Genomic DNA, 17,645 nt, shown 5'->3' on the forward strand with positions numbered 1-17,645 from the left:
TCTCTGATATAGATTATCGATCGTTATCTACAGCTGATATAGATTATTGATCGTGTGTCTACAGTTGATGTAGATTATTGATTGTGTATCTACACCTCCCCCCTCCCCCCCCCCCGCAGAAGTTCGGTGTCGCACAGCCGCGAGCGGTCTCTGTCGGCGGCTCAGGATCGCTCGCAGGAGCGCCAGGCACTGAGTCAGCTCTCCCTCGACGATCCCAGCAGCGACGATGACGACGACGATGACGACGACGATGTGGTGGTGGTGGAGGTGGTGGTGGAGGAGGAGGAGGGGGAGGAGAGGAGACGTCGCCATCGGCACGGTGGCGAGTGCGATGGGGATGAGAGCAGCTCCTCCAGCTCCGAGGAGGAGGAGGAGGATGAGGAGGATGAGGACAGCGAAACGGACGGTGCGTTCGTGACGAAAAATAAAACGTGGACTCGCACAGAGACTCACGCAGAGACCCGTAGACTCACACAGAGACACACAGAGACACACAGAGACCCGTAGACTCACACAGAGACACATAGACTCACACAGAGACACACAGAGACACACAGAGACCCGTAGACTCACACAGAGACCCGTAGACTCACAGAGAGACACACAGAGACACACAGAGACCCATAGACTCACACAGGGACCCACAGACTCACACAGAGACTCACACAGAGACCCACAGAGACCCGTAGACTCACACAGAGACACACAGAGACACACAGAGACCCATAGACTCACACAGGGACCCACAGACTCACACAGAGACTCACACAGAGACCCACAGAGACCCGTAGACTCACACAGAGACACACAGAGACACACAGAGACCCATAGACTCACACAGGGACCCACAGACTCACACAGAGACCCACAGAGACCCGTAGACTCACAGAGAGACCCATAGACTCACACAGAGACCCATAGACTCACACAGAGACACATAGACTCACACAGAGACCCGTACACTCACACAGAGACCCATAGACTCACACAGAGACACATAGACTCACACAGAGACCCGTAGACTCACACAGAGACACATAGACTCACACAGAGACCCGTAGACTCACACAGACTCACACAGAGACACACAGAGACCCGTAGTTTCACACAGGGACCCACAGACTCACACAGAGACCCACAGAGACTCGTAGACTCACACAGAGACACATAGACTCACACAGAGACCCGTAGACTCACACAGAGACCCATAGACTCACACAGAGACCCATAGACTCACACAGAGACCCGTAGACTCACACAGAGACTCAGACCGAGACCCATGGACTCACACAGAGACCCGTAGACTCACACAGAGACACATAGACTCACACAGAGACACGTAGACTCACACAGAGACACATAGACTCACACAGAGACACATAGACTCACACAGAGACCCATAGACTCACACAGAGACCCACAGAGACCCGTAGACTCACACAGAGACCCACCGACTCACACAGAGACCCACAGAGACCCGTAGACTCACACAGAGACCCGTAGACTCACACAGAGACCCACAGAGACACATAGACTCACACAGAGACCCATAGACTCACACAGAGACCCACAGAGACCCGTAGACTCACACAGAGACCCACCGACTCACACAGAGACCCACAGAGACCCGTAGACTCACACAGAGACCCATAGACTCACACAGAGACCCACAGACTCACCACCCAGAGACCCGTAGACTCACCACACAGAGACCCACAGACTCACCACACAGAGACCCATAGACTCACCACACAGAGACCCATAGACTCACCACACAGAGACCCATAGATTCACCACACAGAGACCCACAGACTCACACAGAGACCCACAGACTCACGCAAAGACTCATAAACACACACAGAGACCCATAATCTCACACAGAGACCCGTAGACTCACACAGACTCACACAGAGACCCGTACACTCACACAGAGACCCGTAGACTCACACAGAGACCCGTAGACTCACACAGAGACCCGTAGACTCACACAGAGACCCATAGACTCACACAGAGACACAAAGACTCACACAGAGACCCACAGAGACCCGTAGACTCACACAGACTCACACAGAGACCCATAGACTCGCACAGAGACACATAGACTCACACAGAGACCCGTAGACTCACACAGACTCACACAGAGACACATAGACTCACACAGAGACCCGTAGACTCACACAGACTCACACAGAGACCCACAGAGACCCATAGACTCACACAGAGACCCGTAGACTCACACAGAGACACACACAGAAATCCATAGACTCGCACAGAGACTCACAGAGACCCGTAGACTCACACAGAGACCCGTAGACTCATACAGAGACCCATAGACTCACACAGAAACCCATAGACTCACACAGAGACCCATAGACTCACACAGAGACCCATAGACTCACGCAGAGACCCGTAGACTCACACAGAGACCCACAGACTCACGCAGAGACCCATAGACTCATCACACAGAGACTCGCACAGAGACCCACAGACTCACGCAGAGACCCATAGACTCATCACACAGAGACTCGCACAGAGACCTATAGACTCACACAGAGACCCGTAGACTCACACAGAGACTCACAGACTCACGCAGAGACCCATAGACTCATCACACAGAGACTCACACAGAGACCCATAGACTCACACAGAGACCCGTAGACTCATCACACAGAGACTCACACAGAGACCCACAGACTCACACAGAGACCCACAGACTCACACAGAGACCCACAGACTCATCACACAGAGACTCGCACAGAGACCCACAGACTCACGCAGAGACCCATAGACTCATCATACAGAGACTCGCACAGAGACCTATAGACTCACACAGAGACTCAGACCGAGACCCATGGACTCACACAGAGACCCGTAGACTCACACAGAGACACACAGAGACACATAGACTCACACAGAGACCCGTAGACTCATACAGAGACCCATAGACTCACACAGAAACCCATAGACTCACACAGAGACCCATAGACTCACACAGATACCCATAGACTCAGACAGAGACCCGCAGACTCACGCAGAGACCCATAGACTCACACAGAGACCCATAGACTCACACAGAAACCCATAGACTCACACAGAAACCCATAGACTCATCACACAGAGACTCGCACAGAGACCTATAGACTCCAAATATACAACAGCGGGGCATTGTCCTTATCTGGATGCGTCTGTGTGTGTCTGTGTGTGTGTCTGTGTGTGTGTCTGTGCGTGTGTCTGTGCGTGTGTCTGTGTCTGTGTGTGTGTGTCTGTGTGTCTGTGTGTGTGTGTCTGTGTGTCTGTGTGTGTGTGTGTGTGTCTGTGTGTGTGTGTGTCTGTGCGTGTGTGTCTGTGTGTCTGTGTGTGTGTGTGTGTGTCTGTACGTCTGTGTGTGTGTGTGTGTCTGTGTGTGTCTGTACGTCTGTGTGTGTGTCTGTGTGTGTCTGTACGTCTGTGTGTGTGTGTCTGTACGTCTGTGTGTGTGTCTGTGTGTGTCTGTACGTCTGTGTGCGTGTGTCTGTACGTCTGTGTGTGTGTCTGTGTGTGTCTGTACGTCTGTGTGTGTGTGTCTGTACGTCTGTGTGTGTGTCTGTGTGTGTCTGTACGTCTGTGTGTGTGTGTCTGTACGTCTGTGTGTGTGTCCGTGTGTGCGTGCAGACAAACGATGGAGCCAGCAGCAGCAGCAGCAGCATCTCTTGGCGCCCATCGCCGGCCGGCAGCGCGTTGGGTCCGGCACAGCCGCGAAGGTGAGCGGCACGTGGGTGGTGTGTGAGTGTGTGTGTGGTGTGTGGGTGTGTGGGTGGCGTGTGGGTGGCGTGTGGGTGGCGTGTGGGTGGCGTGTGGGTGGCGTGTGGGTGGCGTGTGGGTGGCGTGTGCGTGGTGTGTGGGTGGAGTGTTCGTGGTGTTGGGTGGCGTGTGAGTATAGTAACATAACCTTTTATATTTAGTATTTTTAAAAAAAATCTTGATCCTCCCAACCATGATGAGTATAGTAACATAATCATTTTTATTTTTCATTAAAAAAAAAATCTTCCCCCTCCCATCGACTCAGATTATAACGTAACCATTTTTTATTTAAATTTTTTACAAAAAAAAAAATCTCTATCCTCCCATCAACTAACATTATGCTAACATAACCATTTTTATTTTGAATTTTTTAACAAAAAAAAATCTCCACCCTCCCATCAACTAACACTATGCTAACATAACCATTTTTAATTTGAATTTTTTAACAAAAAAAAAATCTCCACCCTCCCATCAACTAACATTATGCTAACATAACCATTTTTATTTTGAATTTTTTAACAAAAAAAAAATCTCCACCCTCCCATCAACTAACACTATGCTAACAACCATTTTTAATTAGAATTTTTTACAAAAAAAAATATCTCCACCCTCCCATCAACTAACACTATGCTAACAACCATTTTAATTAGAATTTTTTACAGAAAAAAATATCTCCACCCTCCCATAAACTAACATTATGCTAACATAACCATTTTTAATTTGAATTTTTTACAAAAAAAAAAAATCTCCACCCTCCCATCAACTAACATTATGCTAACATAACCATTTTAAATTTGAATTTTTTTACAAAAAAAAAAATCTCCACCCTCCCATCAACTAACATTATGCTAACATAACCATTTTTTATTTGAATTTTTTATAAAAAAAAAAAATCTCCACCCTCCCATCAACTAACATTATGCTAACATAACCATTTTTAATTTGCATTTTTAACAAAAAAAAAATCTCCACCCTCCCATCAACTAACATTATGCTAACAACCATTTTTAATTTGAATTAAAAAAAAAAATCTCCACCCTCCCATCAACTAACATTATGCTAACATAACCATTTTAAATTTGAATTTTTTACAAAAAAAAAAAATCTCCACCCTCCCATCAACTAACATGCTAACATAACCATTTTTTATTTGAATTTAAAAAAAATATCTCCTCCCTCCCATCAACTAACATTATGCTAACATAACCATTTTTAATTTGAATTTTTTAACAAAAAAAAAAAATCTCCACCCTCCCATCAACTAACATTATGCTAACATAACCATTTTTAATTTGAATTTTTTAACAAAAAAAAAAAATCTCCACCCTCCCATCAACTAACATTATGCTAACATAACCATTTTTAATTTGAATTTTTTAACAAAAAAAAAAAATCTCCACCCTCCCATCAACTAACATTATGCTAACATAACCATTTTTATTTTGAATTTTTTAACAAAAAAAAAATCTCCACCCTCCCATCAACTAACATTATGCTAACTTTCATTACTTTTAATGTTTTACCTACGTGACTTTACCGAAAAAACCTGAGAATATGAATCATTGCAGTCACGAAAGCTTCAAATCTAGAATTATGCTAACATAACCATTTTTAATTTGAATTTTTTATAAAAAAAAAAATCTCCACCCTCCCATCAACTAACATTATGCTAACATAACCATTTTTAATTTGCATTTTTAACAAAAAAAAAAAATCTCCACCCTCCCATCAACTAACATTATGCTAACATAACCATTTTTAATTTGAATTAAAAAAAAAAAATCTCCTCCCTCCCATCAACTAACATTATGCTAACATAACCATTTTTAATTAGAATTTTTTACAAAAAAAAAAAATCTCCACCCTCCCATCAACTAACATTATGCTAACATAACCATTTTTAATTTGCATTTTTAACAAAAAAAAAAAATCTCCACCCTCCCATCAACTAACATTATGCTAACATAACCATTTTTAATTTGAATTAAAAAAAAAAAATCTCCTCCCTCCCATCAACTAACATTATGCTAACATAACCATTTTTAATTAGAATTTTTTACAAAAAAAAAAAATCTCCACCCTCCCATCAACTAACATTATGCTAACATAACCATTTTTAATTTGAATTTTTTAACAAAAAAAAAAAATCTCCACCCTCCCATCAACTAACATTATGCTAACATAACCATTTTTAATTTGAATTTTTTAACAAAAAAAAAATCTCCACCCTCCCATCAACTAACATTATGCTAACATAACCATTTTTATTTTGAATTTTTTAACAAAAAAAAATCTCCACCCTCCCATCAACTAACATTATGCTAACATAACCATTTTAAATTTGAATTTTTTACAAAAAAAAAAAATCTCCACCCTCCCATCAACTAACATTATGCTAACATAACCATTTTTAATTTGAATTTTTTTACAAAAAAAAATATCTCCACCCTCCCATCAACTAACATTATGCTAACATAACCATTTTTAATTTGCATTTTTAACAAAAAAAAAATCTCCACCCTCCCATCAACTAACATTATGCTAACATAACCATTTTTAATTTGAATTAAAAAAAAAAATCTCCACCCTCCCATCAACTAACATTATGCTAACATAACCATTTTAAATTTGAATTTTTTACAAAAAAAAAAAATCTCCACCCTCCCATCAACTAACATGCTAACATAACCATTTTTTATTTGAATTTAAAAAAAATATCTCCTCCCTCCCATCAACTAACATTATGCTAACATAACCATTTTTAATTTGAATTTTTTAACAAAAAAAAAAAATCTCCACCCTCCCATCAACTAACATTATGCTAACATAACCATTTTTAATTTGAATTTTTTAACAAAAAAAAAAAATCTCCACCCTCCCATCAACTAACATTATGCTAACATAACCATTTTTATTTTGAATTTTTTAACAAAAAAAAAATCTCCACCCTCCCATCAACTAACATTATGCTAACTTTCATTACTTTTAATGTTTTACCTACGTGACTTTACCGAAAAAACCTGAGAATATGAATCATTGCAGTCACGAAAGCTTCAAATCTAGAATTATGCTAACATAACCATTTTTAATTTGAATTTTTTATAAAAAAAAAAATCTCCACCCTCCCATCAACTAACATTATGCTAACATAACCATTTTTAATTTGAATTAAAAAAAAAAAATCTCCTCCCTCCCATCAACTAACATTATGCTAACATAACCATTTTTAATTTGAATTTTTTAACAAAAAAAAAAAATCTCCACCCTCCCATCAACTAACATTATGCTAACATAACCATTTTTAATTTGAATTTTTTAACAAAAAAAAAAAATCTCCACCCTCCCATCAACTAACATTATGCTAACATAACCATTTTTATTTTGAATTTTTTAACAAAAAAAAAATCTCCACCCTCCCATCAACTAACATTATGCTAACTTTCATTACTTTTAATGTTTTACCTACGTGACTTTACCGAAAAAACCTGAGAATATGAATCATTGCAGTCACGAAAGCTTCAAATCTAGAATTATGCTAACATAACCATTTTTAATTTGAATTTTTTATAAAAAAAAAAATCTCCACCCTCCCATCAACTAACATTATGCTAACATAACCATTTTTAATTTGCATTTTTAACAAAAAAAAAAAATCTCCACCCTCCCATCAACTAACATTATGCTAACATAACCATTTTTAATTTGAATTAAAAAAAAAAAATCTCCTCCCTCCCATCAACTAACATTATGCTAACATAACCATTTTTAATTAGAATTTTTTACAAAAAAAAAAAATCTCCACCCTCCCATCAACTAACATTATGCTAACATAACCATTTTTAATTTGAATTTTTTAACAAAAAAAAAAAATCTCCACCCTCCCATCAACTAACATTATGCTAACATAACCATTTTTATTTTGAATTTTTTAACAAAAAAAAATCTCCACCCTCCCATCAACTAACATTATGCTAACATAACCATTTTAAATTTGAATTTTTTACAAAAAAAAAAAATCTCCACCCTCCCATCAACTAACATTATGCTAACATAACCATTTTTAATTTGAATTTTTTTACAAAAAAAAATATCTCCACCCTCCCATCAACTAACATTATGCTAGCATAACCATTTTTAATTTGAATTTTTTTACAAAAAAAAAAATCTCCACCCTCCCATCAACTAACATTATGCTAACATAACCATTTTTAATTTGAATTTTTTACAGAAAAAAATATCTCCACCCTCCCATAAACTAACATTATGCTAACATAACCATTTTTAATTTGAATTTTTTACAAAAAAAAAAAATCTCCACCCTCCCATCAACTAACATTATGCTAACATAACCATTTTAAATTTGAATTTTTTTACAAAAAAAAAAATCTCCACCCTCCCATCAACTAACATTATGCTAACATAACCATTTTTTATTTGAATTTTTTATAAAAAAAAAAAAATCTCCACCCTCCCATCAACTAACATTATGCTAACATAACCATTTTTAATTTGCATTTTTAACAAAAAAAAAATCTCCACCCTCCCATCAACTAACATTATGCTAACATAACCATTTTTAATTTGAATTAAAAAAAAAAATCTCCACCCTCCCATCAACTAACATTATGCTAACATAACCATTTTAAATTTGAATTTTTTACAAAAAAAAAAAATCTCCACCCTCCCATCAACTAACATGCTAACATAACCATTTTTTATTTGAATTTAAAAAAAATATCTCCTCCCTCCCATCAACTAACATTATGCTAACATAACCATTTTTAATTTGAATTTTTTAACAAAAAAAAAAAATCTCCACCCTCCCATCAACTAACATTATGCTAACATAACCATTTTTAATTTGAATTTTTTAACAAAAAAAAAAAATCTCCACCCTCCCATCAACTAACATTATGCTAACATAACCATTTTTATTTTGAATTTTTTAACAAAAAAAAAATCTCCACCCTCCCATCAACTAACATTATGCTAACTTTCATTACTTTTAATGTTTTACCTACGTGACTTTACCGAAAAAACCTGAGAATATGAATCATTGCAGTCACGAAAGCTTCAAATCTAGAATTATGCTAACATAACCATTTTTAATTTGAATTTTTTATAAAAAAAAAAATCTCCACCCTCCCATCAACTAACATTATGCTAACATAACCATTTTTAATTTGCATTTTTAACAAAAAAAAAAAATCTCCACCCTCCCATCAACTAACATTATGCTAACATAACCATTTTTAATTTGAATTAAAAAAAAAAAATCTCCTCCCTCCCATCAACTAACATTATGCTAACATAACCATTTTTAATTAGAATTTTTTACAAAAAAAAAAAATCTCCACCCTCCCATCAACTAACATTATGCTAACAACCATTTTTAATTTGAATTTTTTAACAAAAAAAAAAAATCTCCACCCTCCCATCAACTAACATTATGCTAACATAACCATTTTTAATTTGAATTTTTTAACAAAAAAAAAAAATCTCCACCCTCCCATCAACTAACATTATGCTAACATAACCATTTTTAATTTGAATTTTTTAACAAAAAAAAAATCTCCACCCTCCCATCAACTAACATTATGCTAACATAACCATTTTTATTTTGAATTTTTTAACAAAAAAAAATCTCCACCCTCCCATCAACTAACACTATGCTAACAACCATTTTTAATTAGAATTTTTTACAAAAAAAAATATCTCCACCCTCCCATCAACTAACATTATGCTAACATAACCATTTTAAATTTGAATTTTTTACAAAAAAAAAAAATCTCCACCCTCCCATCAACTAACATTATGCTAACATAACCATTTTTAACTTGAATTTTTTACAAAAAAAAAATCTCCACCCTCCCATCAACTAACATTATGCTAACATAACCATTTTTAATTTGAATTTTTTTACAAAAAAAAATATCTCCACCCTCCCATCAACTAACATTATGCTAGCATAACCATTTTTAATTTGAATTTTTTTACAAAAAAAAAAATCTCCACCCTCCCATCAACTAACATTATGCTAACATAACCATTTTTAATTTGAATTTTTTTACAAAAAAAAAAATCTCCACCCTCCCATCAACTAACATTATGCTAGCATAACCATTTTTTATTTGAATTTTTTTACAAAAAAAAATATCTCCACCCTCCCATCAACTAACATTATGCTAGCATAACCATTTTAAATTTGAATTTTTTACAAAAAAAAAATCTCCACCCTCCCATCAACTAACATTATGCTAACATAACCATTTTTAACTTGAATTTTTTACAAAAAAAAAATCTCCACCCTCCCATCAACTAACATTATGCTAGCATAACCATTTTTTATTTGAATTTTTTTACAAAAAAAAATATCTCCACCCTCCCATCAACTAACATTATGCTAGCATAACCATTTTAAATTTGAATTTTTTACAAAAAAAAAATCTCCACCCTCCCATCAACTAACATTATGCTAACATAACCATTTTTAACTTGAATTTTTTACAAAAAAAAAATCTCCACCCTCCCATCAACTAACATTATGCTAACATAACCATTTTTAACTTGAATTTTTTACAAAAAAAAAATCTCCACCCTCCCATCAACTAACATTATGCTAACATAACCATTTTAAATTTGCATTTTTTAACAAAAAAAAAAAATCTCCACCCTCCCATCAACTAACATTATGCTAACATAACCATTTTAAATTTGCATTTTTAACAAAAAAAAAAAATCTCCACCCTCCCATCAAATAACATTATGCTAACATAACCATTTTTAATTTGCATTTTTTACAAAAAAAAAATCTCCACCCTCCCATCAACTAACATTATGCTAACATAACCATTTTAAATTTGCATTTTTAACAAAAAAAAAAAATCTCCACCCTCCCATCAACTAACATTATGCTAACATAACCATTTTAAATTTGAATTTTTTACAAAAAAAAAAAATCCCCACCCTCCCATCAACTAACATTAGGCTAACATAACCATTTTTAATTTGAATTTTTTAACAAAAAAAAAAAATCTCCACCCTCCCATCAACTAACATTATGCTAACATAACCATTTTTAATTTGCATTTTTTACAAAAAAAAAAATCTCCACCCTCCCATCAACTAACACTATGCTAACATAACCATTTTTAATTTGAATTTTTTACAAAAAAAAAAAATCTCCACCCTCCCATCAACTAACATTATGCTAACATAACCATTTTAAATTTGAATTTTTTTACAAAAAAAAAAATCTCCACCCTCCCATCAACTAACATTATGCTAACATAACCATTTTTTATTTGAATTTTTTATAAAAAAAAAAAAATCTCCACCCTCCCATCAACTAACATTATGCTAACATAACCATTTTTAATTTGCATTTTTAACAAAAAAAAAATCTCCACCCTCCCATCAACTAACATTATGCTAACATAACCATTTTTAATTTGAATTAAAAAAAAAAATCTCCACCCTCCCATCAACTAACATTATGCTAACATAACCATTTTAAATTTGAATTTTTTACAAAAAAAAAAAATCTCCACCCTCCCATCAACTAACATGCTAACATAACCATTTTTTATTTGAATTTAAAAAAAATATCTCCTCCCTCCCATCAACTAACATTATGCTAACATAACCATTTTTAATTTGAATTTTTTAACAAAAAAAAAAAATCTCCACCCTCCCATCAACTAACATTATGCTAACATAACCATTTTTAATTTGAATTTTTTAACAAAAAAAAAAAATCTCCACCCTCCCATCAACTAACATTATGCTAACATAACCATTTTTATTTTGAATTTTTTAACAAAAAAAAAATCTCCACCCTCCCATCAACTAACATTATGCTAACTTTCATTACTTTTAATGTTTTACCTACGTGACTTTACCGAAAAAACCTGAGAATATGAATCATTGCAGTCACGAAAGCTTCAAATCTAGAATTATGCTAACATAACCATTTTTAATTTGAATTTTTTATAAAAAAAAAAATCTCCACCCTCCCATCAACTAACATTATGCTAACATAACCATTTTTAATTTGCATTTTTAACAAAAAAAAAAAATCTCCACCCTCCCATCAACTAACATTATGCTAACATAACCATTTTTAATTTGAATTAAAAAAAAAAAATCTCCTCCCTCCCATCAACTAACATTATGCTAACATAACCATTTTTAATTAGAATTTTTTACAAAAAAAAAAAATCTCCACCCTCCCATCAACTAACATTATGCTAACATAACCATTTTTAATTTGAATTTTTTAACAAAAAAAAAAAATCTCCACCCTCCCATCAACTAACATTATGCTAACATAACCATTTTTAATTTGAATTTTTTAACAAAAAAAAAATCTCCACCCTCCCATCAACTAACATTATGCTAACATAACCATTTTTATTTTGAATTTTTTAACAAAAAAAAATCTCCACCCTCCCATCAACTAACACTATGCTAACAACCATTTTTAATTAGAATTTTTTACAAAAAAAAATATCTCCACCCTCCCATCAACTAACATTATGCTAACATAACCATTTTAAATTTGAATTTTTTACAAAAAAAAAAAATCTCCACCCTCCCATCAACTAACATTATGCTAACATAACCATTTTTAATTTGAATTTTTTAACAAAAAAAAAAAATCTCCACCCTCCCATCAACTAACATTATGCTAACATAACCATTTTTAATTTGAATTTTTTTACAAAAAAAAATATCTCCACCCTCCCATCAACTAACATTATGCTAGCATAACCATTTTTAATTTGAATTTTTTTACAAAAAAAAAAATCTCCACCCTCCCATCAACTAACATTATGCTAACATAACCATTTTTAATTTGAATTTTTTTACAAAAAAAAAAATCTCCACCCTCCCATCAACTAACATTATGCTAGCATAACCATTTTTTATTTGAATTTTTTTACAAAAAAAAATATCTCCACCCTCCCATCAACTAACATTATGCTAGCATAACCATTTTAAATTTGAATTTTTTACAAAAAAAAAATCTCCACCCTCCCATCAACTAACATTATGCTAACATAACCATTTTTAACTTGAATTTTTTACAAAAAAAAAATCTCCACCCTCCCATCAACTAACATTATGCTAGCATAACCATTTTTTATTTGAATTTTTTTACAAAAAAAAATATCTCCACCCTCCCATCAACTAACATTATGCTAGCATAACCATTTTAAATTTGAATTTTTTACAAAAAAAAAATCTCCACCCTCCCATCAACTAACATTATGCTAACATAACCATTTTTAACTTGAATTTTTTACAAAAAAAAAATCTCCACCCTCCCATCAACTAACATTATGCTAACATAACCATTTTTAACTTGAATTTTTTACAAAAAAAAAATCTCCACCCTCCCATCAACTAACATTATGCTAACATAACCATTTTAAATTTGCATTTTTTAACAAAAAAAAAAAATCTCCACCCTCCCATCAACTAACATTATGCTAACATAACCATTTTAAATTTGCATTTTTAACAAAAAAAAAAAATCTCCACCCTCCCATCAAATAACATTATGCTAACATAACCATTTTTAATTTGCATTTTTTACAAAAAAAAAATCTCCACCCTCCCATCAACTAACATTATGCTAACATAACCATTTTAAATTTGCATTTTTAACAAAAAAAAAAAATCTCCACCCTCCCATCAACTAACATTATGCTAACATAACCATTTTAAATTTGAATTTTTTACAAAAAAAAAAAATCCCCACCCTCCCATCAACTAACATTAGGCTAACATAACCATTTTTAATTTGAATTTTTTAACAAAAAAAAAAAATCTCCACCCTCCCATCAACTAACATTATGCTAACATAACCATTTTTAATTTGCATTTTTTACAAAAAAAAAAATCTCCACCCTCCCATCAACTAACATGCTAACATAACCATTTTAAATTAGAATTTTTTACAAAAAAAAAAAATCCCCACCCTCCCATCAACTAACATTAGGCTAACATAACCATTTTTAATTTGCATTTTTTACAAAAAAAAAAAATCTCCACCCTCCCATCTTCGCTTCCGCCCCTCCCCCTCCCCCGTTCCGCGTTCGTTCAGCCGACTGTCCGGCCGGACGTCTCCGCCTTGGGCCTGCCGGCCTACACGCCGCATCTCACGCGGCCCACGGTGTCGGCGTTCGGAGCGACGGAGGATCGTGGGGTGCGCAAGTCGGCGTCAACGCCCAGGCTCGGCTCTGGCGCCGCACACGGCTCGGGCAGGGTGAGGCGCACGCACGCAGAGAGCCACAGAGAGAGCCACAGAGAGAGCCACGCAGAGAGCCACAGAGAGAGCCACAGAGAGAGCCACAGAGAGCCACAGAGAGCCACAGAGAGCCACAGACTCACCACAGACTCACCACACAGAGAGCCACAGACTCACCACACAGAGAGCCACAGACTCACCACACAGAGACCCACAGACTCACCACACAGAGACCCACATACTCACCACACAGAGACCCACATACTCATCAAAGAGACTCACAGACTCATCACAGAGACCCACAGACTCACCACACAGAGACCCACAGACTCACCACACAGAGACCCACAGACTCACCACACAGAGACCCACAGACTCATCACACAGAGACCCACAGACTCATCAAAGAGACTCACAGACTCATCACAGAGACCCACAGACTCACCACACAGAGACCCACAGACTCACCACACAGAGACCCACAGACTCACCACACAGAGCCACAGACTCATCACACAGAGACCCACAGACTCATCAAAGAGACTCACAGACTCATCACAGAGACCCACAGACTCACCACACAGAGACCCACAGACTCACCACACAGAGACCCACAGACTCACCACACAGAGACCCACAGACTCATCACACAGAGACCCACAGACTCATCAAAGAGACTCACAGACTCATCACAGAGACCCACAGACTCACCACACAGAGACCCACAGACTCACCACACAGAGACCCACAGACTCACCACACAGAGACCCACAGACTCATCAAAGAGACTCACATACTCATCACAGAGACTCACAGACTCACCACACAGAGACCCATAGACTCACCACACAGAGACTCACAGACTCATCACAGAGACCCACAGACTCACCACACAGAGACCCACAGACTCACCACACAGAGACCCACAGACTCATCAAAGAGACTCACAGACTCATCACAGAGACTCACAGACTCACCACACAGAGACCCACAGACGAATCACACAGAGACCCACAGACTCACCACACAGAGACCCACAGACTCACCACACAGAGACCCACAGACTCACCACACAGAGACCCACAGACTCACCACACAGAGACCCACAGACGAATCACAAACTCACCACCGACTCACCACACAGAGCATGGAGGTGATGTGTGCCTCTCTGTGTGTGTCTCTGTGTATGTATGTGTGTGTCTCTGTGTGTGTCTCTCTGTGTGTGTCTCTGTGTGAGTGTCTCTGTGTGTGTCTCTGTGTGTGTGTCTCTGTGTCTCTCTGTGTGTGTCTCTGTGTGTGTGTGTGTCTCTGTGTGTGTCTCTGTGTGTGTGTGTCTCTGTGTGTCTGTGTGTGCAGGAGACGGTGTCTGTGAGCGAGCCGCGCTTGGCCCGCGTGAGTGTCTTTGTGTGTCTCTGTGTGTCTCTGTGTGTCTCTGTGTGTCTCTCTGTGTCTCTCTCTCTGTGTCTCTCTCTGTGTCTCTGTGTGTGTCTCTCTGTGTGTGTCTCTGTGTGTCTCTGTGTGTGTCTCTCTGTGTCTCTGTGTGTGTCTCTGTGTGTGAGTGTCTCTGTGTGAGTGTCTCTGTGTGAGTGTGTCTCTCTGTGTCTCTCTCCCTGTGTCTCTGTGTGTCTCTGTGTGTGTCTCTGTGTGTGTGTCTCTGTGTGTCTCTCTGTGTGTCTGTGTGTGCAGGAGACGGTGTCTGTGAGTGAGCCGCGCTTGGCCCGCGTGAGTGTCTCTGTGTGTGTGTCTCTGTGTGTGTCTCTGTGTGTCTGTGTGTGCAGGAGACGGTGTCTGTGAGCGAGCCGCGCTTGGCCCGCGTGAGTGTCTCTGTGTGTGTGTCTCTGTGTGTGTCTCTGTGTGTCTGTGTGTGCAGGAGACGGTGTCTGTGAGCGAGCCGCGCTTGGCCCGCGTGAGTGTCTCTGTGTGTGTGTCTCTGTGTGTGTCTCTGTGTGTCTGTGTGTGCAGGAGACGGTGTCTGTGAGCGAGCCGCGCTTGGCCCGCGTGAGTGTCTCTGTGTGTGTGTCTCTGTGTGTGTCTCTCTGTGTGTCTGTGTGTGCAGGAGACGGTGTCTGTGAGCGAGCCGCGCTTGGCCCGCGTGAGCCCCTCCGTATCCCAGCGGCCGGCCCCGCTGGGCGCTCGGCGCGTCCACAGCGGGTCGGACGTCGAGTGGATGGAGAGCCGGTGAGGGAGGGCGCACCTAGCCTGGCACGGCTTGTGGTGGTGGTGACGGTGGTGGTGATGGTGGTGGTGATGGTGGTGGTGATGGTGGTGGTGATGGTGGTGGTGGTGATTATGGTGGTGATGGTGGTGATGATGATGGTGGTGGTGACGGTGGTGGTGATGATGGTGGTGGTGACGGTGGTGGTGATGATGATGGTGGTGGTGATGGTGGTGGTGATGATGGTGGTGGTGACGGTGGTGGTGATGATGGTGGTGGTGACGGTGGTGGTGATGGTGGTGGTGACGGTGGTGATGACGGTGGTGGTGATGGTGGTGATGATGATGGTGGTGGTGACGGTGGTGGTGATGGTGGTGACGGTGGTGGTGATGGTGGTGGTGGTGGTGACGGTGGTGGTGGTGGTGACGGTGGTGGTGATGATGGTGATGATGATGGTGGTGGTGATGGTGGTGGTGATGGTGGTGGTGGTGACGGTGGTGATGATGATGATGGTGGTGACGGTGGTGATGATGATGATGGTGGTGGTGGTGGTGATGGTGGTGATGATGATGATGGTGGTGGAGGTGGTGGTGGTGACGGTGGTGGTGACGGTGGTGGTGACGGTGGTGGTGATGGTGGTGGTGGTGATGGTGGTGATGATGATGATGGTGGTGGTGATGACGCTACTGATGACGACGCTGCTGCTGATGACGCTGCTTCTCTCTCCCTCCCTCCGCCCGCCCACAGGAGCGTGCACGCTGCGACTGCAGCATTGTCACGCAGTAGCTCATGCAGCCTGCAGCAGCATCAGCAGCAGCAGCATCAGCAGCAGCAGCAGCATCAGCAGCCGTCGTCCCCCAGGGGCCCTCGATCATGGAAACCGCAGGGCGGGGAGGGAGCGGGAGGGGCGTCTCTCAGCGCCACCACCGCCACCACCGCAGCCACCAACGCCGCCAGCACCGCCACCACCGCCATCACCTACCAGCGCAGGTGAACTCAGCGGCAGCGTCGTCATCGTCATCAGCAGCATCATCATCACCACCACCACCAGCACCATCATCATCATCAGCACCGCCAGCACCGCCACCACCACCACCACCATCATCATCAGCACCGCCACCACCGCCACCACCGCCACCAGCACCGCCACCAGCACCGCCAGCACCGCCACCAGCACCGCCACCACCGCCACCAGCACCGCCACCAGCACCGCCACCACCGCCACCACCGCCACCAGCATCGCCACCACCACCGCCACCAGCACCGCCACCACCGCCACCAGCATCGCCACCACCGCCACCACCTACCAGCGCAGGTGAACTCAGCGGCAGCGTCGTCATCGTCGTCATCGTCATCAGCAGCAGCAGCATCATCATCACCATCACCACCACCACCGCCATCATCATCATCACCACCACTACCACCACCACCACCACCAGCACCACCACCATCACC

General features: G+C 39.6%; 1 protein-coding gene across 1 annotated transcript in view; it reads left to right on the plus strand.

Moving 5' to 3' along the window:
- LOC144948238 (uncharacterized) overlaps positions 1 to 17,645 on the plus strand; it is a 48,749-nt gene that overhangs the window by 22,821 nt on the left and 8,283 nt on the right. Inside the window, exons 4-8 of the mRNA XM_078877661.1 lie at positions 120 to 406; positions 3,652 to 3,740; positions 13,892 to 14,053; positions 16,092 to 16,213; positions 16,938 to 17,142. Coding sequence (XP_078733787.1) covers positions 120 to 406; positions 3,652 to 3,740; positions 13,892 to 14,053; positions 16,092 to 16,213; positions 16,938 to 17,142 — 865 coding nt within the window. The remainder of the gene's footprint in view (positions 1 to 119; positions 407 to 3,651; positions 3,741 to 13,891; positions 14,054 to 16,091; positions 16,214 to 16,937; positions 17,143 to 17,645) is intronic.

This window comes from Lampetra fluviatilis, chromosome 48 (genome assembly GCF_964198595.1).
Source record: "Lampetra fluviatilis chromosome 48, kcLamFluv1.1, whole genome shotgun sequence".
NCBI classification, from domain to species: Eukaryota; Metazoa; Chordata; class Hyperoartia; order Petromyzontiformes; family Petromyzontidae; genus Lampetra; species Lampetra fluviatilis.